This window comes from Bubalus kerabau, chromosome 2 (genome assembly GCF_029407905.1).
Source record: "Bubalus kerabau isolate K-KA32 ecotype Philippines breed swamp buffalo chromosome 2, PCC_UOA_SB_1v2, whole genome shotgun sequence".
In the NCBI taxonomy this organism is placed as follows: Eukaryota; Metazoa; Chordata; class Mammalia; order Artiodactyla; family Bovidae; genus Bubalus; species Bubalus kerabau.
This window is the reverse complement of record NC_073625.1, coordinates 174681680-174706174: the sequence shown is the minus strand read 5'-3', so window position 1 is coordinate 174706174 and position 24495 is coordinate 174681680. Positions and strand designations below refer to the sequence as shown.

The window sequence follows — 24495 nt, the reverse complement described above, 5'->3', positions numbered from 1 at the left end:
CTCCCACTGCCTCGGGTTATCCTTAGCCTAGAATCATAGTGGTAGCAAAAATCATAGCAACTCTAATAATAACGGCAGAGCTATAGCTAATGTAGAGTGAGCGCTATTCATGGTGCGCCAAGCACACTGTCCAAGCCAGGATGCAGTCTCTCATCCAGTCCCCACAACACCTGGGAGGGCAGGTGGCAGAGAAGCAGGTGGAGGATCAGAAAAGTGAAGTCTCTGCTCACAGTCACGAGGCTAGAAAGTCAGGCCACCACCAGGCGTCAGACTTAAGTTCTGCCAACTTCAGAACCCGTGTTCTCAACCACTGTACCATTTGGCCTAAACAAATGATTGGAAAAAAGTGTGATGAGTGCAGAGTGATTCACCCTCCTCTTGGAATCAGGCTGTGTATCCTCTATCACAACCCTGGTCTCACTGCATCCCAGATATCCATCAATTTGTGGGGACCGAGCTCTTCCAGGTGAGGACCTAGAGCTTTCCCCATAACAGCCCTGGTCTCACTGCACCCCAGGTGTCCATCAATTTGTGGGGACCGAGCTCCTCCAGGTCAGAGACTGCACTGATTCACTTTTACTTTGCCAGCACCCAGGAGGGGTCTTGGCACCTGCTGGGTGCTCGATAAATGGCTGACAGGTTAATGAATGGATAAGTGCGTGAATGAATCCATCGATTGGAATCAAGCTCTGGCCTTCTCCAGGAACCTTGCCTGCTTTTCGAAGCCCCCGGGGTAATCTCGTTTCTCTAAATTCCTTCAGCACTTTTTTTCTTGTATAATGGTTAATTGCACTGTTTTCCCACATGCAATACTTTTGTCTGTAAGTTACCGACGCCTCCCCAAGCCGCCATGGGCAACTTGGGCAAGGAAGACATTTAACCCTTCTTTCCCCAAGTCACCCAGCTCAGGGCAGAGCTCTTAGCTCTGGGTGAGTACGCAGATTAGTTCATTGTAGCCCTGAGAGCAGAAAACAGAACATGAGGACACCAGGCCTGGGAGGAATGACTCTTTGTTCTTTCTGTCCCCGCCCCCTGTAGGAGCCTCCTCTGGCATCATTGACCTCTTGCCATCCCCCAGTGCTGCCACCAACTGGACCATAGGACTGCTGGTGGATAGCAGTGAAATGATCTTCAGGTTCGATGGCAGGCAGGGTGCCAAGATCCCTGATGGAGTTGTGCCCAAGAACCTGACTGACCAGTTCACCATCACCATGTGGATGAAGCACGGCCCCAGCCCTGGCGTGAGAGCCGAGAAGGAAACCATCCTCTGCAACTCAGATAAAACCGGTGAGCCTCGCGTCCAGCACTCCTAGCAGCTGCCCATTATGTCCCAGCTGGTCAGGCATGGCCACGGCCACCACGAGTGTGGGAGAAAAACAAGAGTATGAGAGGAGACCTGGGAAAATATTCTGGTCCTTGGTTTTCTGCCTGCTGACTTCCTGGGCTTGGGGTAGGGCAAGACCACAAATGGGAGGTAGGGTACAAACACAAAAGAATCAAAAAGTTGGCATTGGTGGTTTTCAGACTGGTTTCTTCAGAACCTCAGCCTCCCCAGAAGTAATGTGGGGCTGCTATACCAGGGGTTGGGGGTGAGGGAGGAGATTTCATCTTTTCTTCAAGCAAAGCAGCTCCACCTTCACTGTATTATATATAGGCATATTTCCATTAAGATCATTTTCAATGAAAGGGTCCTGCTAACTTACAACGGTAGTTTGAAAATCACTGCTGTGCATAATAATGATAGCTAAGTCTTGTTAGCTATTTTTCAGCATGCTAAGTGTGTGTAGGGGGGTTCACAGCTTGGTGGTTAAAAATGCTCCACCACTTACTGGCTGTGTAATCTTGAGCAAGTTGTTTAACCTCTCTGTGCCTCAATTTCCCAGTCTATAAAACATGCATTTTATTAATAGTATTATCTACCTCATAAGGTTTTTATCAGAATTAAGTGATTTGATGTACATATAGAGCTTTAGAACAGTAGCTGGCACACAAGAAGTGCAATCTGTATTAGCTCTTCCTGTTCCAAACGGTGTCTCACATCTCCACAATTGATTTATAAAAGCAATATTGTGTTTTCTGTTTTAAGGATAAGGAAACATCCCTGAGAGGTTAAGTAGCTTGTCCCAAATTATACAGCCAATAGGTATCAGAACTGGAAGGTAAGCTTAGCACCAGCTAACTCCAACACCATCTTCTGCTCATCACACCCCATATGTAAAGACACACACACACAAATACTCTGGTATCTTATGGAAATTTGATGCCCACAGTTTTCCATTGCAAATGCTACTCTTGTTAAAATACTTCAAATAAATAACGGCAGCTCATGGTGCAGTGAGAAGACAGGAGAGAAGGAAGTCTGCATGCTCAGCTCAGCCACTGGACAGCCACGGTTCACATGGAAGCTTTCCCACTATTTAACACGTGACCTTTGAGGGCTTGCTATGCAGCTTCAGTTCAGTTTCCCCATATGTAAAATGGGGGAGATAACATGAGATAATGTATGAAATCACTTAGCAGATCCAGACATAAAATCAGTGCCAGTTTACTCAATGTAGTTGTTATTGTCATTACTATTTCTGGTTTTATTCCACATTCTATTATTATCAGGACCCCGCATTTCCTATTTCACCTAATCTTTGCCATACATGTTAAAGTGTTTTTTTGGATGTAGAAACTGAGACAAAGGAAGTTGCCCATTTTTCTAGGCGTATGGTGTCAGAGCCAGGGCCAAGGATTGGTTTTCCTGGGATCTTCCTCTAGGAAGGGCCCCGCAAACCTGCTTAAGGGCCACTGGGGATTGGGACTGGGTTCAGAGCTCAGCCCAGGACCCCAGGAGCCACCCTGTGGCCCTATCTTCACAGTGCCTGGCAGGGTGCTTCCATCATGAACCCAGGAGCCCAAATGCAAAGCATCCCCAGCTAGGGTTAGCAGCCACACACATGGAGTCCTTTCTAAAATGTATCAAATGCCCTTGGGAGGCAGGTCAGGCAGATAGAGACCTTTGGGCTTCCAGAGAAGGAAAGTGGAATTTGAAAGGCTGAGCAACTAACTTAAGATAACACAACTGATTGCCAAAGAAACAGGCTTGGCCCTAGTTCCTCTGGCTCAGGTTTCAGTTCAGTTCAGTTCTTCAAACATGTCTGACTCTTTACGACCCCATGGACTGCAGCACACCAGACCTCCCTGTTCATCACCAACTCCCAGAGTTTACTCAAACTCACATCCATTGAGTTGGTGATGCCATCCAACCATCTCATTCTCTGTCGTCCCCTTCTCCTCCTGCCTTCAATCTTTCCCAGCATCAGGGTTTTTCCCAATGAGTCAGTTCTTCGCATCAGGTGGCCAAAGTATTGGAGTCTCAGCTTCAGCATCAGTCCTTCCAATGAATATTCAGGACTGATTTCACGTTTCAGGACCATGCTACTGGAACAGCGGCTTTCAACCCTACTATGCACTGGAATAACCTGGTGACCCTGTAAAAACACCTAGATGCCAGGGCCCTGCCCCGGCCCAGGGAGTCAGCGTCTGGGGGATTCGTTCGTGCAACCGTGGCTGAAAACTCTGCGTTAGACGATGATGCCTCACTTTCATCAGAGTAGTGCCCCCAATAGGCATTTCAGCCCCTTCAACCAGCAAGTTATAGCACTGCTCAGCTCTGGCCTCAGCATAAAATAACACTGGGCCAATCAGCTCAACACTGGCACAAAAAAGATGGGGAAGATTTTCTCACTTCTTTGACTTGAAAATAAACCTATATATATATATATCTCCTGCCCTAAATTAAAAAAATTTTCAGGATCAACTAAAGCTTGATTAGGGCTTTTATATTTCAGGAAAAGAATTGTCAAGTTATAAGAGCAACACATGTTTATAGCAAGTAACCTAAAATCGCAGAAAAGTAGGAAAAATATACAAGTCACCTAAAATTCTAATAATTGGAGGTATTTTCTGATAACAGTTGGCATACTTCACTATGAAATGAAATCTTATTTTTATTTCTATGTATATATAGAATATTCTTACAATTTTCAATCTATTTTTATAATACCTGTGATACTATTATGTTTCTCTTAAATAACATTACATGTATCCAGGTCATTTCTCTATGTGATAAAATATTCTTTAAAAATATGAATTACATGACAGTCCTGAGGCTTTATTTTATACTTCATTTAACTGGCTCCCTTTTGTAGATATTTAGATTGTTTCCTTTTAAATGCAGCTGAAACAATGTTGTAATAGGCATTATTGCAATATATAATAAGCATTCTTGTATATGCCTGTATGGACAGGTCTGATTATTTCCTGACCAGAAGTTGAATTATTGAGTTAAAGAATATATTGGGTTGACCAAACACCAATACAGTATACTAATGCATATATATGGAATTTATAAAGATGGTAACGATAACCCTGTACACGAGACAGCAAAAGAGACACAGATGTATAGAACAGTCTTTTGGACTCTGTGGGAGAGGGAGAGGGTGGGATGATTTGGGAGAATGGCCTTGAAACATGTATAATATCATATAAGAAATGAGTCACCAGTCCAGGTTCGATGCAGGATACAGGATGCCTGGGGCTGGTGCACTGGGATGACCCAGAGGGATGGTACAGGGAGGGAGGTGGGAGGGGGGTTCAGGATGGGGAACATGTGTACACCTGTGGTGGATTCATGTTGATGTATGGCAAAACCAATACAATATTGTAAAGTTCAAAAAAAAAGAAAAAGAATATATTGGGTTGACCAAAAAGTTTGTTTGGATTTTAAAACCAAACAAACTTTTTGGTCAACCCAATAAATGTTAGAAAGGCTGTTGATATAAATTACAAAATCACCCTTCATGAAAATTGCACCAGTTTCTGTCTTACCCACTAAGTAAAACTCACCAATGCTAGCCTATGATGAAGTAGTTTATTAATAGTTGGATAACAACTGATTAGTCATCAGGGGTTAATTGCAGTTTTATAAAAGAAAGAAAACCACTCTCAGCACAACCACCAAGAAGCCTCACGATGACTAACACCTTTTCATTTGTTTTCCCGCCTGTTACTGTCCAGCAGCCCGAGCTGGAGCTGCAGGGTGAGGCTCGGCTTTGCCCAGACATTCAGGGACTCGAGATCCTTCCATCATTTGTCACTGCCATTTTCAACCACGGGACAGAAAGTTAGAATAGAGGGTTAAACACAGAAGGGTTTTATTAGCTAGACCAGCAAGCCACATACTCTCAGTTTTCTGGTGAGGATTTGATCTCAGTGTTCCATCTGACCATGAGAGAAGCAGCGAGATGACTGAGGCTATGTTTCTAAGAGCAAGGATACAAGGTTAGGGGAATACATAGCAATGGCTGTACCACATGGCATTGTGAGGGGCACTTGTGCTCCCTCAAACCCCACCTTTCTTGGCCCTATCTCTCCATTCCTGGTATGAGCAATGTCCTTTCCTGGCCTCTCTTAGAAACTCCTCTCCCCCTACACACCCGCTCCTTCCGTGGGACCCTTTCTTCCTGGCATCAGCCCTCTCGCTGCCTCTGAGTTTCATTTGAATACGATGTGCCGCTTGCAGTGCCAGCTACTTTCATACAGGGCTTTCCAAGACAGAGGGGCCAGCCAGTCCAGAAATCACCAAGCGATGGGGGCAGAGGTGCCAGCCTGGTAGACAGTCCTAGGATGGTCCCTCAGGCTGCTGGACAAGGAAGGGATGCTCTCACATGTCCAGAGATGCCCGGAAAACCTCTCAGAGGGACCAAGGTTGTCTAAAGTAGAGAGAAGGTGGGAATCTCATTCCCACCTCCCTGTTGGCTGAGCTGCAAACACTCTTACATCTGTTCCAGGCTGCTGTCGGAGCAGAGCCCAGGGGAGCTCTGAGCAAGTGTGACTTGTGTCCTAGGAGTTTAGGGTACAGGAAAGGTGGACCTGGCTCTGACTCTTGCCCAGATGGTCTGAAGGCAAGAGGCTAATGGCGGCTGCCTCTGAGCAGGGAGCAGTGAGGAAAGAGGGGCAGCAGGGGAAAGGGCTGCCCTACTACAATTTACCAGAACATCAGTGTTTTTATTCTTATTCTTGGGGACCAAATGGACATCCAGAAATGGTTGAGACTGGAGCCAAGAGGGTTGAGTGCCAGGAAGAGGGAATTCAGTAGGAGAAGCAGATTGGCAAGGGGGCAGGGATAAGCAACCAAGGGCAGGAGCCAAGACCATGAAAGCTGTCATGAAAATCATGAAAGGAATCATGAAAAGCAGGGCTTAGAGAAGTAATGGAGAGGTGGTGGTGGTGGTGGTGGTTTAGTTGCTAAGTCCTGTCTGACTCTTGCGACCCCATGGACTGTAGCCTGCCAGGCTCCTCTGCCCATGGGATTGTCCAGGCAAGAATACTGGCATGAGTTGCCATTTCCTTCTCCAAATGGAGAGGTAAGAGCCAACAAAGGTGTGACCAGAAGTGGTGTGAATGTCCCTGCTGTCCAGATTGGGACAGTGTGATGTAATAGATCAACTCCTTTGTGAAGATTGTAACAGGATCTTTCTTATTGAGGGTGTGGGGATTGAAGGGGTGGTGGGGGGAGAAGGGATGAAAACATTTTTTAACCAGGGCCCAGTTTCATGGCTACAGGTGATCCCTGCAAAGCCTCTCCAAAAACCAGCCAGTGCACCCGTGAAGGAACCCACATGTAGACCCACATGACAGAGGACACTGGACATCCCTGGGAAAATAACAAAGTCCACTGCCTCTTTAAAGAGACTCCACTTCTCTCCTTCGTATCTGCCTTCCCTGCCCCTGACCAAGACTGGAGCTGAGAGGAGTTTGGGGGAGGAGGCAGTGGGACAAGAAGAATCCTTTTGCCACTGGTGGCCAACAAGCCATGGACAAGGCTGAGTGGGGAAGATCTTTTAACTAATGACACGCTGGTATTTGATATGGAGGCTTTCTGGACTATTTTAATATCTGACAGTGGCCAGAAGACTTTAGGATATGCCAGAGATGTGGGCAAGGAAAAGGAGGGGGGCCGCCAGGGAGAACACTGAAGGACAGCAGAAACGGAGCTGAATTCCAAGTGTATCATATGTCATTGATGTTCCTCATGTCATTGGGGAACCAGTTACCCTGGTGTGGGTGGTGACTCCAGGAATCCAGCCAACAGAGGGTGGGGGAGGGAGGGACCACTGGAGGGAGGCCAAGAGATGCTGTAAACCTCGCATGAGGTCTGTCTTTTCATTCTTCTTTTACCTCTTCACCACAGCCTCTCCTGATGCCAAATGAAGCCAAAGGGGAGAAATCTTTCTGTATCTTCCTGACAGTTATCTATAGAAACTACAGGAAATCAGTTAGGCAATAGTGTGGGAGACAAGAACTGGTTAGTAAAATTCCTATAAGCAGGCCTGGGTATTTCATCAATGTAAAGATCAAGTAGTCACCTGAATATTGGCCTTGACCAATGCTGCCACACATGGCAACTGACCATTCTCCCTCTGTCCATCTTTTGGTTGCGTCGTGAAGAATGGTAATGCTTTTGTGAAAGCAGCACCTGACACTACTCTGTTATGTTGTCATGGTCACGAGACAGTGTAGTGGTCCTTATAATAACCAACAGCCATTGAACATCTGTTCTGGGCAGATGGTTTATACACATTTCCTCATTGTATCAATTAAGATGCTTTCAGTTACAAGGAATGGGAAATACAGAGCAAACTGATATCAAATGATTAAAATCAAAATTATTAAGGGAATGTGGGGTTCTTGTAACTAAAAGTGGCTAGAGCTAAGACAGACAGCTTCTGATAAAGTATGATCAAGATCCTGGCTTCTATTCTCTACAATTTTTCAGATCTGCCACCTTATATGTATCAATTTCATGTTAGCAAACATGGCTGCAGCAGCTCCAAGCCTTCCAGTATATACTGCAACTTCTTGAAAGAGATGGGGGTCTCTTCTTGCTAGCTGCTAAAAGAGGGAGACAGTTCTTTCCTAGACTACTTATAACAGCTCCAGAATCACTGGCCTGACTCAAGTCACTTTCCTGACCAAAGCCCCATGGCCAGGAGAATGGTCTGCAATGCTGGACATGGACCTGGGTTCTGAACCAAACACTGTGGTGGGGGGTGTTTCACAAGCCCCTTTGGCTTAAACCAAGTTGGAGCCCATGCCTTGAAGTGGGAATTGATGTTGATTCCTCCCACTTATACCTCCATAAGCAAGGTGTGTACAGGATGTGCAAAATCAGTCAATCACCACATCTATTCTCGTGACACATTAGGATAATCCAGCATCCCTGTCATGATACAGATAAGGAAATCGAGCCTCTAAGAGGTTGAATTACTTCTCCAGTATCATCCAGAGGTATGGCTTCACTCCAAGTCTATCTGAATCCAGGGCCCATATCCTTCTTGCTATATCTGCTCATTTGCCCAATACTTACAGAACATGTGCATCATACTTGCCTTCTGTGTGTGATACTTTGTAGTATGGTGTGAGTTCTCTGCCTATTGGTCGAAGAACAGCTCCTCCCCTCCCAATGGCTGTTATATTGTGACTACAGGATATCATGGCTGGGACCCAGTCGATTTTTTTTTTTTAATCAGAAAAGGAAGTTTTAGCAGGAAGAGAAAGTCCCATCTGTTGTCTGTGTATGGGGAAAGAGGTATTTATTCATTGCTTTGGAAATTCAGGGAACTGTGTCTAGTGCTGGAAAGTTGACCTGCCGCCCCCTCTCAGCAGCCAGAAGGGAGGCAGATCTCCTTAACTGCACACAGAAATGAAGGTGTGCTCTGTGGTTACTGTTGTCAAGCCTGATGAAATAAAATAAGAGCCCAGAGCTCTGGGAGGATCCAGCTGTGTTAAAGGAACCTAGAGTGGCCGATGTGATTGTCAGAGAGTATCCTTGGCACTCCCAGAAGTCTATGTACAAAAAAAAGAAAAAAGAGCTGTGAACGTATGTAATTTTATCCAGGCGCTAATGCAGTAAATGTTGGTATTTAAGGCCCAAATGGCTTCTTGGCAGAAGTTTTTTGTGGGCTTTCTGGAATCTACCTCTTCCATTTCAGAGAGCTCCACACGTGTGTTCTAGAACTATTCATTAGATCAGTTGGAAAAGAAAAAAAACTAGAATGCCCATTTCTTTTTTTGGGGGGTTATGCTAAGTGATGAACTGGGAAGATTCCTAGGGGTGATGGCTTAGGGATTCTGGCACCCCTCAAATCCTCTTTCTGCTTTTCAGAAATGAACCGGCATCACTACGCCCTGTACGTGCACAACTGCCGCCTCGTCTTCCTCTTGCGCAAGGATTTTGACCAGGCAGACACCTTCCGCCCAGCAGAGTTCCACTGGAAGCTGGACCAGGTATGGGGCTCACCTTGCACCTTCCCACCCCCCGCCCCTCTGCCAGGATGGTTGATGTGGTCCAGGGATGATGGCAGGTAGGTCCTTCACGGTTCTGGTCACTTGCTGGTTTGGAGAAAAATCAACTCTGGGAGACACACAGCATCTTGAAGTCAGGATGGAAACTGCCGCCTTAAAGACCAGTAGGAAGTGGGGAGGACCACCCTTCCTGGCTGGACCTTCACCCATCAGTGGACTTGCCAGTGTGCAGCTTGTCAACTTGCTCTGTGTGGAGCTCCTGGGAAGCTGATCCTCTTGATCCCCAGGCCCAGTTTCTGATCTTTGTTAGCACATCTTTTTGTCATAAATGCTCTGTGTCTCCTCTTTGATGCTGTCCTTTGGGTGACGGTGCAGCCTCGCCTTTGGTGACACAGGTTGGGAGCAGGGACCTGAGGACTTTGAAGTCATCAGTGACACAGTGCCCTGTGAGCAGTGCATGTTCTCTTCTGAAGCAGGAAAATCTCTGACTCCTGACTTGTGATCACAAGGGCCGCTGTGTCGGACTTGTCAATGGCAAATGAAGTAAGTGTCTGGTTGGAATGAAATGCTTTGAAGTGACTGTTTCTGAGGGCTGTGCAATGATGAGATTGTGGAGGTGGCATTTCTCTGGGTGGTCGTGTTGCTGAAGAAGTATCAGTACCGCAAACCTAGAGTTGTCCTCTGTTTAGATTTGGTGGTGGGGGGGTGGGGGCATAAATTTTTGTTCAATGGTTTTACATTGTCAAGAGGGAGCATGGTGGTCGGCAGAGAAGAGGGTCATAGCATGGGTGCTGCTTAATAAAGCAGATGAAGTGATGCTCATTCTACTGCATCTCTTGTTTGCTTTCTTTCTGCCCAACCCATATTCTGAGCGCTTCTGGGGCCCTCGACCTTCTTTTCTCCATCCAGGTGGATGCCACCTGCCTCACCGTGCCTAGGGCTGAATGTTTCATAATCCTCTCCTTTCTCTTTCCTTATTACCTGTGTCTACCACTCCCCACTCCCTTTTCTGCTGAAGCCCCAGGCATCTGGTGGGGCTGATCTCAGAGTGTGTCACTGGAAAGCATACCAAAAGGAATTCATTTCCACCAAGATGAGAATGATTGCTACCACTCTTCCTCTATATGGAAGTACTGACATATGCTCTTTAGGAGGGAGATTCATTAATCTGAGGGAATGTCTCAATGGTGGGACATTAGGCAGCGTGACAAGGTCAAGGATGCCAGGCTGATGGGAAAGATGTTTGAGGGAGCCCTGGGGCAACTGCCTAGTCCATTCTCAATAAATCCCATCCTGCTGGACCCTAGGGTTTTGGAAATATGGCATTTGGATTAATATATGTTTTTCTGATTTAGAAATTCTGGGCCTTACAAAAATTACACTATCTTGATATTGTTTGTCTGATTTCCCAGCAACCTCTTGGCTACCTTCTAAAATGCCATATGGTTTATATGGGATGTTTTTATAAATACATAATATGAATTGAGGTAAATTAGAATAAATTCCATATTGTGAGGGGTTTTAATGAAAACATTTCTATACAGGCTGAGATCATTATAGATGCCCTTCAGTATTTCCTAAGATGGGATTGAAAGGCACAATTATAGGCAAATAAAAGTCACAGGCTTTGGAATTTAAACTAGGTGAGGAAGGAATTCTGACAAGAATACTGGAGCACGTAGCCATTCCCTTCTCCAAGGGATCTTCCCGACCCAGGGATTGAACCCAGGTCTCCTGCATTATAGGTGGATTCCTTATCATCTGAGTCACAAGGAAGCCTTATAGTGAATCTAGGAATTCTGAAATCTGTTCCCAAACTGATGACTTTAAGGAGGAGCTGAGAGCCACTGAATATCTTCCAAACTTCTCTGGTCTCATTTACTACCATTCATGTGTGCCTGCCCTGTGCCAGGTACTCTGTGTGCAGAGCTCAATCTCATCTCTCCCCAAGCCCTGCTGTGTGGATAATATGGAGCAGGAGACCATGATCCAGCAACTTGGCCAAGGTCACACAATAAACATGGCTAGGACCTGCTTTTTCCGTATGCTCTAGTGCTCTTTGGTAAGTGTGTTAATTAAAATGCAAAATGTTTACATTTTTAAATTTCAAATAATTTTTATTTGGAGATCAGAATTATGCAAAGTGCAAAATGTTTATCCTAATGAAACCCTATGAAACTGTCAAATCTTCACTTTGCTCAAGCTCTGTCTTCCTTGTCTTAGCTTGGGTTGCCATAACCGAATACCACAGCCTGGGTGGCCTGAACAACAGAGGTTTATTCTCACAGTTCTTGAGGCTGAAAAGTCCAAGATCAAGGTGCTAGCCAGTTCCATTCCCCTATAAGGACCCTCCTCCTGGCTATAGACAGCAGCCTTTCTCACTGTGTTCTCACATGGTAGAGAGAGCTTAGGTACCTTTCCTTTTCCTTATCAGGCAGGAGCCCTATTGGACTAGGGTCCCACCCTTATGACCTCATTTAACCTTCATTACTCCTAATGAAAATTAGGCCCTTTCTTCCAACACAGCCATGTTTCGGGTTAGAGCTTCAACATATGAATTTGCAAGGATGCAGTTCAGCTTACGGGGCTTCCCTGGTGGCTCAGTGGTAAAGAATCCACCTGCCAATGCAGGAAAGGTGGTTTCAATCTCTGGGTTGGGAAGATCACCTGGAGAAGGAAATGGCAACCTACTCCAGTATTCTTGCCTGGAGAATTCCATGGACAGAGGAGTCTGATGGGTTCCAGTCCATGGGGTTGCAAAAGAGTCGGGCACAACTTAGCAACTAAACAAAATCAACAAAGAACAATTTAGCTATAGCATTCTTCTACTAAAGAAATTAACATAAAAAATGTGAAGCCTGCCTATTGATGATCAGAAGCCCCAGCTCACTTGAACGGTTGCGCACACCCTGAGAGGAGCTACAGTGGGTGGCAATAGGGAACCTCCACCATACTCATACTAGCAATCCAGTGGTATATACAGACCAACCCAGATTCCTCTGTCCACTATTTAGCTCTCTAGCTTCTTTCTGTAGACAGAAACATATCAGAAGTTTCTTGGATGTAAATCATTTGATGCCAAGCTGTGTATATCTGATAAAGTCGCCTCCTTCAGGAAGCCATTCTGGGTCACCTGTTGTATAGCTTGCCTCTTCCCAGTGCTCCCCAGACTCCATGCAGAATCCGTCCCAATACTTACTCTGCCTTAGTTACCCATTTATTTGTCCTGCCTTTCTTCCCACTTTGTGCTGAGATCCTGGAGGGCAGGTCTGTGTCTTACTCTCTCCAAATTCTCAGTGCAGATTGTAGCCCTGAGCACACAGTTGGTGTCCAGTAAATGTTTGCATAAAAATGAATGGATGTTGAGATCAAAAGAAAGGAGAGACAAAATGAGTGAGGAAAAGAGGGAAGTAGAGAAGAAAAATAGAGATCTTTTAAAACCTCCTGGTGATTAATTGATCTTTTGATCCATTTTTATGGAACATTTTAAAATTCTAAAATTTAGCCCTTTTTCACTCTCTAGATCTCAAAGGTTCAGCTTTGATCTTGATAATTTTACTCTTTTAAAGATCTCACTGATTTTACCCCCAGTGGTTCTGTAACTGTTTTAAAACTTTCTGGCCTTGAGAGGAAAAGGCTTAAGCCAGTCTAATGTGCTGTGTGTATTCAAATTGCTGGCCCACCTTAGGGGTTCTAAAAGCATAATAAATGTCCGACTGACGGATGAGACCTCATTTATTCTGAGCATAAACTTTGTGCCAAACTCTTTGTTAGGTACCAGAGATCAACTAAAATAAAGCCTCTGCTCTCTGGAAGTATCCATGACAACGGGGCAGACAAACACACAGACAGTGTACAATCCTATGTGATATGTGAAGAAGGCAGGGAATCAGGTAGGGGGAGTCCGTGGGGACCAGTCTGAAGGATCCTGCCATATCCCTGGGTATAAGGGCCTGGGAAAGCTTCTGGGAGGGGTCGGAGGGTTCAGAGGAGGTAGAGCCAGGTAGCCAAGCCGGGAGGGAATGAGAAGGAGGGCCATCTTCAGGGGACTGTAAGCTTTCTGTGTGTCAGGGCACAAGGACAGGGTGGAAGGGGAAGATGTTAACAATGTTATTGAACCTGGATTTGGGTCCATTCATCCAACTGACACAGGTTATGGTGAAAGAAAGTATAACATTTCTTCTAAGGCTCCAAGCAATGAGAATGGACAGCTCATGCTCAAAAAACTATGAACTCCCCATGGCTTTCAGGCGAGAGTTTTTTTAAAGGTGGTGTGAGGGAGCAGGCCTCACGGTACGTGATCAGCTCATGCAGAGTTCTAATTGATTGGCATCAAGGTGAAGTTTTAAGCATCACCAATCCTCTGGTTTCAACCTGTCTGGGGTTTCTGTGCTTTTAGTCAGCAGTTTTCATCTGATGGGGGTCTGCAACCTGTACAATAACTTAGGAATGTGTGTCAGACCTTTATCTGTATTTCTCAGGGACCTGGGAGTTTAGTGACACTGCTTTGTGGATGACTTATTGTCTAAATTGTTCCCAGTTTGTTGGTTCAACAGCTAGTCTTTGTTTCTACACTTTCACATTTCCTAATCATTAACACTTTGAAGCCAGTCTGATGTATTGTGTGGGCTTCCCTGGTGGCTCAGTAGTAAAGAATTCACCTGCCAGTGCAGGAGATGTGTTCAGTCCCTGGGTCAGGAAGATCCCCTGGAGAATGCTCCAGTATTCTTGCCTGGCAAATCTCATGAACAGAGGAGCCTGGTGGGCTACAGTCCATGGGGTTGCAAAAGAGCTGGACAGGACTTAGCAACTAAACAAAAATAGCAATGTATTATGTGCACTCAAATTCCTGGCCCACCTTAGGAAATCTTTTAAGACTGAGAGGTGACCTGGGAGACTAGAACAAAATAGTTTTACTTCAAAAGACATGGACATAGGGACTTGAGTACAGTTTCAACAGGTATTAGGACCCAGTTTGGAGGAGCAGGTGGGAATTAAACATCAAGAAGCTTTTTATAGCATGTTATTGAGTTGGTAATTTATCCCCAAAGAATGGGCCACAATCAAAGCATTTTGTTATTCAAAAGAAGACTAATAATTTGTGGGATACAACTGTGAGGAATGCTAGTATGACATTCATAAAATATCACATTCAAGCAAATGTAACTCAGGCTAGGTTATTCACTGGGGTCAGTAGCAGGGGGTATGATAGAATCAGGGTCTCCCTCTTCCTTTCTCTGCAGCCAGGAGACTAAGTGTGTGACAGATGCTGCTTGTGGACATAAAATGAGGGCATGATAGGTGGGCTGGGTTCTACATAGCCTTTCAAGTGTGTGCCCAGGGAGTGTGGTAGTTGTCACAGAGGAGCTACGTGCTTCCAAAAAGCCCATCCCTTTCCCCTGCACCTCAGAAGGCCTTTGCCAGGGTATATAGGCTGCCAGATAAATCCATTACCAGGCAACCCCAAGAAATGCCCCAACTACCCAGTGTACCTCTTGAAAATGAATCCGCGATGAGGAGACTGTCATTTTAATTAGATTTTTACTTATGATCTGCTAATGCAAATCCCTCAAGCCTGCACTTAGTCATGTGCAAACCCAGACAAGAGCAGAGGAGAAGGCCAGTTGCCAGTTCACATGCGAAAGGTTTATTAACTTACAGCCCTCCCAGCTTTCGTGTTATTTGGATATGGTTGACTCAGCATCACAAATTCTAATGATCTTCCCTGTGGACTTACTGGTGCTTGGAGGGAGACAGCACACTCACTTATTGGAAGACACAGCTTGAGTGACAGCCTTAATGAGCCAATAAGAGGACAGGCGCCCCAGGCTCAGACAAGGGGAAAAAAAATGCATCTCTGAAAAATCGCAAGGAAGTGAAATCCATTCTGTTGGCCCTCACCTTCTCTGTGCCAGAAATTGCAACAAGCACTGAGGGAGAGAAGGACACGAAGGATCCTGCCTTAGGAGCCCACAGCCTTGCCTAGATTATGCCCAATTTTAGAGACCTGAGGATTATTCTCCTGCAAGAGTCCCAAACTCGAATAGTCATGGACAGGAGAAGCAGTCAAAGTGAGTGCAGATGCCTAGCTGGGTGACTGTGGGTCCTCATTCAGACTCACCTACCACAGATCCAGGCCACACAAGAATCCAAGCCTGATGCTGCACTTCCAGTCGTTCACAAATGGGGAGTCAAGTTGCCATAGAAAACCTTCCAAATTTAGTATTTTCTCATTTAAAAACGTATTATCAAACCAGATGTTCCATGGTATACTTTATAATCTGGTCACTGATAAAAACAAACAAAAGATCAGTAACCAAAAAAACCCACCATCATTTGGACACAGGAAAACCACACTATAACGTGACTGTTTGAGAAGTTTCATCTTCGTCAGTAAGGCACATTTGTCCTTTCTGAGCACCTCCTGTCCTAGTCCCATGCCCCACCCTCCATGAAGAATGCTGGGTTCCCAGTGTCAAGTGGGGGTGTGGGGCATGTTGTGTCCCCAGTGGCCCCTTCACTACACCCAGGAAGAAGGGGCAGCTGTGAGTGGGGCAGGGTCCCTTAGACCCAGGTGGTCTTCTTTCTTTCCACACAAAGGAGAGAAGAAGCACAGGCCCAAGTTACTCTGGAAAAAAATGACAGAGCCAGGATTTGAGTCAAATACTCACATTTGTCAGACCATCGCCTTTGCCCATTAAGTCTATTCTACTTGCTTAGAAATCCAAAGCTCCTGGGAGAGGAGAAATCTTTTATTCTTGGTGAGGAAAGTGTGTTTGAATGATGTAGAATGAGTTTACTTGCATCTGCTTTTTCAGCCACACTAGGAGTCAAATGAGTTAGTTCAATCATTATTATAGCCAAGTGCCAAGGAGTTAATTGGAGAATGGTCAATCCAGTCCAGACCAGTCGTCTTAATGAGGAAAATAATTGGGCATTGTCAGTGCTCTAATTCCACGGTTAAAGACTGATTCTTGGGTGCATTGGCCATGCTTCCTTTAATGCAGTGACATAGCCCACTCAACACCCCACCCAGCACACTGGCCTTTGGTGAGACCTGCTTCCCTTTAGGAACATGTGTCCTAATCGGATGGGGAGGAAGAATGTCCAGAACCTCTTTTGTCTCTCCTTTAGGCAGAATCCCAAATGACTTCCCTTAAGATGCCAACTTGCAGGGTTGTTCAGAATGGATAAAGAGTTGGGGAGAGTCACAAACACAGTGAGTCTTACTTACTTCTTTATTTTTCTGTAGTACATAAGGTCCCTTTATAAGCCCTCACTTTTTTCCAGTGTTCCTCTCCCTGCCTCTTCTCATCTCCAAGAACTTCTAGAAACATTTCGGGAGAGGGGGCACCTGTGATTTCATGGTGTTGGCAGAGAACAGTTCTCAGACACCCTTGGTCCTCTTGGGTCAGGACTGTGCAGTGACCACATTTCCTGCTCTCTGGAAAGTAACTGCTGACATGGTTATCCCAGTCATTCTGTTTTCTTTAGAGATGGTACCAACATCCTAGAAATCCATCACCCATTGCCTGAGCCATGTTCTCTCCACCTCGAAGCTCCTTTCCTGGCAGCCTTCCATCCTGCCCATCTCTGCTGCACTGGTTACCTCCATCCCACAACACCTCACCTGGGCTCCTCAGGGCCCCCAGCGAGCCACCTAAGGTGCATGTTGTGTCCCGAGTAGCCCCCTCACCACACCCAGGAAGAAGGAGCAGCTGTGAGTGGGACAGGGTCCCTTAGACCCAGGTGGTCTTCTTTCCTCCCACATAAAGGAGAGAATACGTCACAGGCCCAAGTCCCTCCAGAAAAAAATGACAGAGCCGGGATTTGAGTCAAATACTCAATTTGTCAGACCAATGCCTTTGCCCATTAAGTCCATTCTACTTGCTTAGAAATCCAAAGCTCCTGGGAGAGGAGAAATCTTTTATTCTTGGTGAGGAAAGTGTGTCTTCCTTTGGTAGACAGAATAATGGCTCCAAAGGTGTCCACCTCCTAATCCCTGAAATCTGTAAATATTTTACCTTACATGGCAAAAGGTCTTTATAGACATGATTAAAGATCCCGAGCTAGGGAGATTATCTTGGGTTAGTCAAGTGGATCCAATGTAATCCAAGGATTCTTACAGGAGGGAGGCAGGAGGGTTAGAGTCAGAGAAGACATGACAGGAAGCAGAGGTCAGAGTGATGTAAGCCAAGGAATGTGCCCACCTCTATGAGCTGGTGGTTAAAAAAAAAAAAAAAAAAAAAAAAAAGATTGTCTCTTACAGTCTCCAAAAGGCACCTTGATTGAAGCCCAGAGAGACTCATTTCAGATTTTTTTACTGCCAAAGCTATAATATAATAAGTCTGTGTTGTTTTAACAGAAAGGCTGAGGTTATTTTTTTTATAGCAGCAATAGGAAACACATACATTGTTCGTGAGCCTTTGGGAGATCACCTCCCATCTTCCCACACTTTACTGAGGTGACCCTGGGCCCAGCTTTCCAGGCAGGTTCAGAGACTCTTCTGTACCCCCAGTGTGGGGCCTCTATCCAGGGTCTCTATAGAACCCCCTCCCCTTGGAGGCATGGCCCTAGCAGGGAGGGATGAAGAGCCACTGCCTTTAACATCCCCCACTTACTGCCTGCTGTTCACCAAGCCTGCTGCCTCAACAAGCCTCCGGACTAGGATCCCCATGGGGCAGATTGAGCCTTTCCTTCTGCCCTAAGCCATATTTTTCCTCTAGCCTAAGGTGCCGGTCACCTCACCAGCCATGATCAGTGGGAAAGGTACCTCTCTGCCTTTAGGGAAGAAGCATGAGTCCTTTATGCTTGGTTCTGAAAAATGCTAAGACAAACTTAGAAGGTCCTCCTTCTCTTGCCGGAGTTGCACTTGGAGCCTTAAGAATGACAGAGTTGATACATGAATGAGATCCTCTAGATAATACCCTGTCATTCCCCTGAAGAACAGATACCTGCGTCACTGAAAGGTCTCTACTGGAGTTCAACCTTACCCCGCTGTGCTCTCAGCTTGGTGCCGCGGGGCTTGCTCCCAGGGGCAGAGAAGCCTACTGGCTCCAAGGGACCACAGTCCAGGAGTAGCAGCCTTACTGCCCTGGGAGCACCCCTCACTCAGAGGGCGTGGGAGCAGCCAGGCGTGAAGGTGGGGAGCATTTCTTGGTGGCCTCTTTCACTCTTCTCAGGAGTCCCAGTGGTAGCCAACCCCCTACCCCACCAGCCACAGCCGTGACCTTGTGCATGCCCCCTGTCTTATTCTCTGTCCCTGACTTGCTCTCCAACTTCCTCTTTCTTCCTCCCTGGAATCAGCTCCCAAATGAACTGTGCTCTTATTTGGCCAGCTAGCATGCACAGGTAGAGTTTTGATCTACAGTGGGCCGTTAGCAAACAGCCACTGCTATTATTATTGGAAAGAAAGGGACTTCTTCAGAATTTCAGGGGCAGAACCATAACTAAATGGAGGAAATTACCAAGAGACCAAAATGAAGTGAGCCAAAGGAAGGAAAGGAAGGTTAGCAAGGTACAGATGAAGGCTGTCAGGGCTGTAGTGGAACTGATCGCAAGCCTAACCTGCAGTACCATCTGATGACAAATAGATAATTGCATCTGTCATACTGGGGACTTAGTCTCCACAAACCTGCTGAGGGTCCTCTTAGCCTTGCTCATCAGCACATCCTGAGTCATTGCTTAAAGAGGGGGTTTTGCAAGGCTTTCTTGGATTTCCATTATTACTCAAATGATTTTCTTTAATTTTTCTTCTGAAGAGCCTGTGCTAAAGGAGAATCTGGACTCTTGGTGAATTAAGAGCTGCAGGAATGTAATTATGCTACCAAACAAAACTTGGGTCCATTTATCTGCATGCAGTGAAGCCAATTTACTGACACTGGGTTGTGGTGAAAGAAAGTGCAGCATTCATTGCAGGGTGCAAAGCAAGGAGTCCAGGCAGCTTGTGCCTAAGAAACCTGGATTCCCCGATGGCTTTCAAAGAAACATTTTTAAAGCCAAGGTGATGGAAGGGGGTTAGGAGGTGCTTGATCAGCTTTTGGACATTTTCTGGTTAGTTGATGGTGAGGTAATTGGGAGTCAATATCATCGGGCTCCTAGTGTCAACTTGTCTGGGGTCCATGTGCTTATGGGCAACATACAGTTAACTTCTTCCACCTGGTGGAGGCTTCACTACCTGCAAAACATCTCAAGGGATATTTCTCACAGTATTATCTATGACTCTTGAGGAGGATCTAAAGGTCCTTGACTTTGTTTAATGGCTAAACTATTATTTGGTCTTGCTTGACTGTTTTCCTTTCTTTCTTCATTTTCTCATGTCTCTGATTAATTTTATTCTTTGGAACTCAAGGAAAGCCTAGGAGGCAAAAGTTTTTCTTTAGATAAGAGGCAAGCAAAGGACTTGGGAGAGGTGGGGAGGGGGGAGTTTGTTCCAGAAAGGTCTCATAGGGTCCTGCTCAGTTATAATTCTCTTCTCTGCTGCGATCTCACCTGGCTTCTCCCACTGTTTTATTCCATCTTGAAGTAGAAGGCTATACCACTGGTAAATTTAAACAAATCAAAGATGCTAATTATCCTATACCTTCTCCCTCTGCTGGCAGACGTGGCTCCTCTCTGGCCTCTTTTCCCCAGATGAGCATCTACTCAGTAATTCTTTTTGCTCCTGTGAAATCATTATTTGTGTCTTAGCCTGTACCTCTGCCCAGAGGCAACAAATGCATTTTCTGTTCAGTAGACATCCTGTAATACATATTTAAAATCAGTCTCATTTTACTGTTAAAAAGACAAAAACAATGTCAACATAATTACAAATGCTTAGTAAATCAAATCACCATTTCAGTAATAAGATGCTCAGGCCTTGGGGTGGTCCCAGTGGAAGCAGCTTTGACTCAGTCACCACACTGACTGTAACTTGCTCCTATCTTTTTTCTAGATTGCTTTGGGGATTAGGTACCAGGGAGAGGGGAGAGAGACTCCTCCTTGCCATCAAACCCAAGCATCTACATTTGTCATATGAAAGATATTTTTCTCTCTGTGTCATTTCCACAGTATAGAAAATAAGAAGTTGGCATAACTGAAACTTAATATAAAACGGCACATTCTAATGCTAACACCCTCATTTAGGAGACATAAGGCAGAGGCACTGATGACCACGAAATTGCTGTATAGTGAGAAGGAGAATTGGATTGAACATTATTTCTATTCTTACTTTGCTCCAGACACTTTCTTTTTTATTCTAACAAGAATCTTGCAATTTAGGCAAAACACCCAGGTTAAGGATGAAGAATGGGAGACATAATAGGGTGCTTTCCACATCTCTTGTCTCATAAATGTGCTCAGTCACTTCAGTCGTGTCCAACTCTTTGCAACTCCATGGGCTGCAGCCCACCAGGCTCCTCTGTCCATGGGGTTCTCCAGGCAAGAATACTGGAGTGGGTTGTCATGCCCTCCTCTAATAAATGGAAGAACCTTGAATATGACCTTAACACACATGTGCCAAGAGGGTAAAATGCACTGTTACTGACTTGGGAGGATTTACAACCTTAGTGAATACACAGCATGAGAAGAATAAATCAATATCTGTGCTGATACCTAAGTGTTTAGAATAGGGCATGGATGTCCAGTGAGAAACAGATTCCAAGATCAGCTTATCAGGAATCATATTTTAGCATCTTTTGCAGTAAAGATCCACTTTCTCCTGAGGTCCAGGGGTGAGAGTGCTGTTCAGCCAATAAAACAAGAAAAGCCAGTGAAGCTGACTTCTTAGGGAAGATCACTCCTCCAGGGATGTCCTGCAATGCAATAACCCTGGAGGTCCTAGGCAGTGAGATTAATTTGCCCTACCTTCCCTGCTTCCTCCCATTCTCCTATGAGTCATCTGTTTCCATCCTTCATGTTTAAACATGCAAATATTGCTGCACTTTCTGCTCATTAGTTTAGCTAAAGGAAGTGCCCTTTAATTATGCTTTTAAGTAATGAACCTCCTCCATCACCTTGACAATTAGTGCATATTTAGAAGGAAGCAAGGCCTCATTATGAAACTGCTATTACACCCCTTGGTTACTAGGAAGAAGGTACTGTTCTTGAGACAATAGACATAGGAATCAAAAGACAAATAAGCCTTGTGATTGCATTAACTTCTTGTAGCCCTTATGTGCAAGAATGGCAAACAGCCAATGTGTGAGGGAGAGAAGGAAAACTGGCATTTTTTGAGAGGCTGTTATGTGCCAATCCCTAAATACATTGATTTGCATACATTAAGTCTAATCTGCTCAGTTACTTTTGAAGCTATTTCTTAATTCAGTTTTTTAGGTGCTGAAAATGAGGCTCTGAAAGATTAAGCAATTTGCCTAAGATATTGGACCAAGTCCACCATTCTCCAAAAGAACATGGGTTATTTTCCAATATGTGTTTATCTTGTTGAGAACTATTTACATAGCTTGGCATAATGGGGTATCTGCCAAGTTTTCACCATATTTCTCCATCCATTGATCTCAGCAGACACTCACAGGAATAATTTGTTTCCATAAAATTCCAAGGAGAAGACAGTTTGGACAATATTATGTTTATACCTATCTGCATAGCTTTTAAAAATAAAACAATTTGTCATGATAAAGCAAGTTATTTCCACTATCTTACTGACCAATTACTTGTTCATCTTTTAAGACCATCTTTCAAGACTCAAGGATCACGTCCTTTATAAGACTTTTCTGTAATTCTCTCTCCCATAAAGAATTAGCCTTAACTCCATGAGGGCTCCAGAATTTTATCACACCATTCTTCACACTTCATTACACTTCTTTGTTTGTTGGTTCATTTCTTCCACAGTGCTGGGATATCATGTCTTATTCACCTTTTTAACTTTTAACACAGCATCTAACACAAATATGTGTCCAAAATATGCTTCTTAAATTTAAAAAGATGAATCCTTATCTGAATGTCATAATTTGATTTTCTACACCATGATTCCCAAACACTGGTCCATAGACCTATAAGTACCAGTTGGGCTATATAAATATTATCTGAGGAACATTGAAAAAAAGTTTCCAAAAGCAAAACAAAACAAAACCAATATGTCCTTTAACAGGTGAATGAATAGCCTATTGTATATCCATACGTGGAATGCTGTTCAGCAATAAAAAGGAACAACATATTGACTTACACAACATAGATTAATTTCAAAAACATTATGCTAAGTGATGAAAACTAGACAACAAAGACTAGATAGTCCATGACTTCATTTATATGAAATGTCCACAAAAACACATTTTAAGATGGAAAATATTATAGATCAACGGTTGCTTGGGACTCAAAGTCAGAGGAGGAGTAAACTGTAAATGAGCATGGTCATTTTTAGGTGACAGAAATGTTATAAAACTAGCTTGTGATGGTTGTTGCACAACTTAATAAATTTATTTAAAATTATTGAATTGTACAATTACAATGAATGAATTGAATGATGTATAAGATAGCTTTTATCTATGAAGCTATTTAATAAAATTATTAAAAGTAAGAATTTTAAAAAGTGAAGAAGAATGAAAAGAAGGAAGGAAGGAACTAAGAAAGCAAACCACAGTTCCTTGAGCTTGAGGTATCATAAGATGAAGTTCATCAATTCCAGAATTCCTGGAAATTTAGGGAGTTAACACCAGAAAGGCTTTGGTGACTCAGATGGTAAGAATCTGCCTGCTGTGCAGGAGACCCAGATTCAATCCCTGGGTCTGGAATATCCCTTGGAGAAGACCATGGCAACCCACCCCAGTATTCTTGCCTGGAGAATCCCAACAGAGGAGCCTGGGGGGCTCCAGTCTATAGGGTCACAAAGAGTCAGACATGATGGAGTGACTAAGCATACATACAGCATGCTGCTACTGCTGCTAAGTCTCTTCAGTCATATCCGACTCTGTGCGACCCCATAGACAGCAGCCCACCAGGCTCTCCTGTCCATGGGATTCTCCGGGCAAGAATACTGGAGTGAGCTGCCATTTCCTTCTCCGATGCATGAAAGTGAAAAGTGAAAGTGAAGTTGCTCAGTCATGTCTGACTCTTCACAACCCCATGGACTGCAGCCTACCAGGCTCCTCCGTCCATGGGATTTTCCCGGGAGGAGTACTGGAGTGGGGTGCCATTGCCATACATAACACCAGAAAAGACGGATATATAGGAAAAGATCTCAAACTCTGAAAGCAAACCTACTTCAGATCCTTGACTGACCCCTGGACTGTGGACATACAGAGGAGACTTTGGAAACCCAGTGAAAAGAGATAGCATGAAAGATGAAAATAATGATCAGAGATTTTAGTTACTGTCTACTTCAAATGAGACAAATTTTAGAATTCCTCCAAGTTATAAGGGCTAAATAAACACTTTGAGTTTTATAATAAAATGACAGGATAAACATATATTAGAAGTAAAGTTCATATGTCAGGATGTTCAAGATTAAGAGTAAACCTAAACACTAATAGCCTTATATAGTATAAAATCAAAATCTACAGGTACAAAATGATCTTTAAATAATTTAATAAAAATCAACAGTCTCAGAGAAAGATAACAAGAATCCAGAGTTTCTACTATGTACAATTCTCAGTTCCCAGTATGAGAGACAAATTATTAGACATGTGAGGAAACAGGAAAAAATGTGACCTAAGGTTCGGAGTTGGAAAAGACCCTGATGCTGAGAAAGATTGAAAGAGGAAGAAGAAGGGGATGACAGAGGATGAGATGGTAGGATGGCATCACTGACTCGGTGGACATGAGTTTGAGTAGGCTCTGGGAGTGGTGATGGACAGGGAAGCCTGGCGTGCCCCAGTCCATGAGGTCACAAAGAGTCAGACATGACTGGGTGACTGAACTGACTGACTGAAGGTTCAGAGTAAAATCATTCAGAAGAAACTGTTCCTGAGATGACACAGATATTGGAATTTTCAGAAAGCAAGTTTAATGCAGCTATTTTTAATTGTTTTAAAGTTTTAAAGTAAGTATTTTCACAATGAATGAATAGATAGGGAATATCAGCAATGATGGATGTGAGTCTGAGTGAACTCCAGGAGCTGGTGATGGACAGGGAGGCCTGGCGTGCTGCGATTCATGGGGTCGCAAACAGTTGGACACGACTGAGCGACTGATCTAATCAGCAGTGAA

At 44.4% G+C, this 24495-nt stretch overlaps 1 protein-coding gene across 1 annotated transcript in view; it reads left to right on the top strand.

The window, feature by feature from the left end:
• The window catches only part of CLSTN2 (calsyntenin 2), a 727708-nt gene that overhangs the window by 624002 nt on the left and 79211 nt on the right, over window positions 1-24495 (top strand). Inside the window, exons 7-8 of the mRNA XM_055569528.1 lie at window positions 1039-1287; window positions 9215-9336. Of these exons, the coding sequence (XP_055425503.1) occupies window positions 1039-1287; window positions 9215-9336 (371 nt within the window). The remainder of the gene's footprint in view (window positions 1-1038; window positions 1288-9214; window positions 9337-24495) is intronic.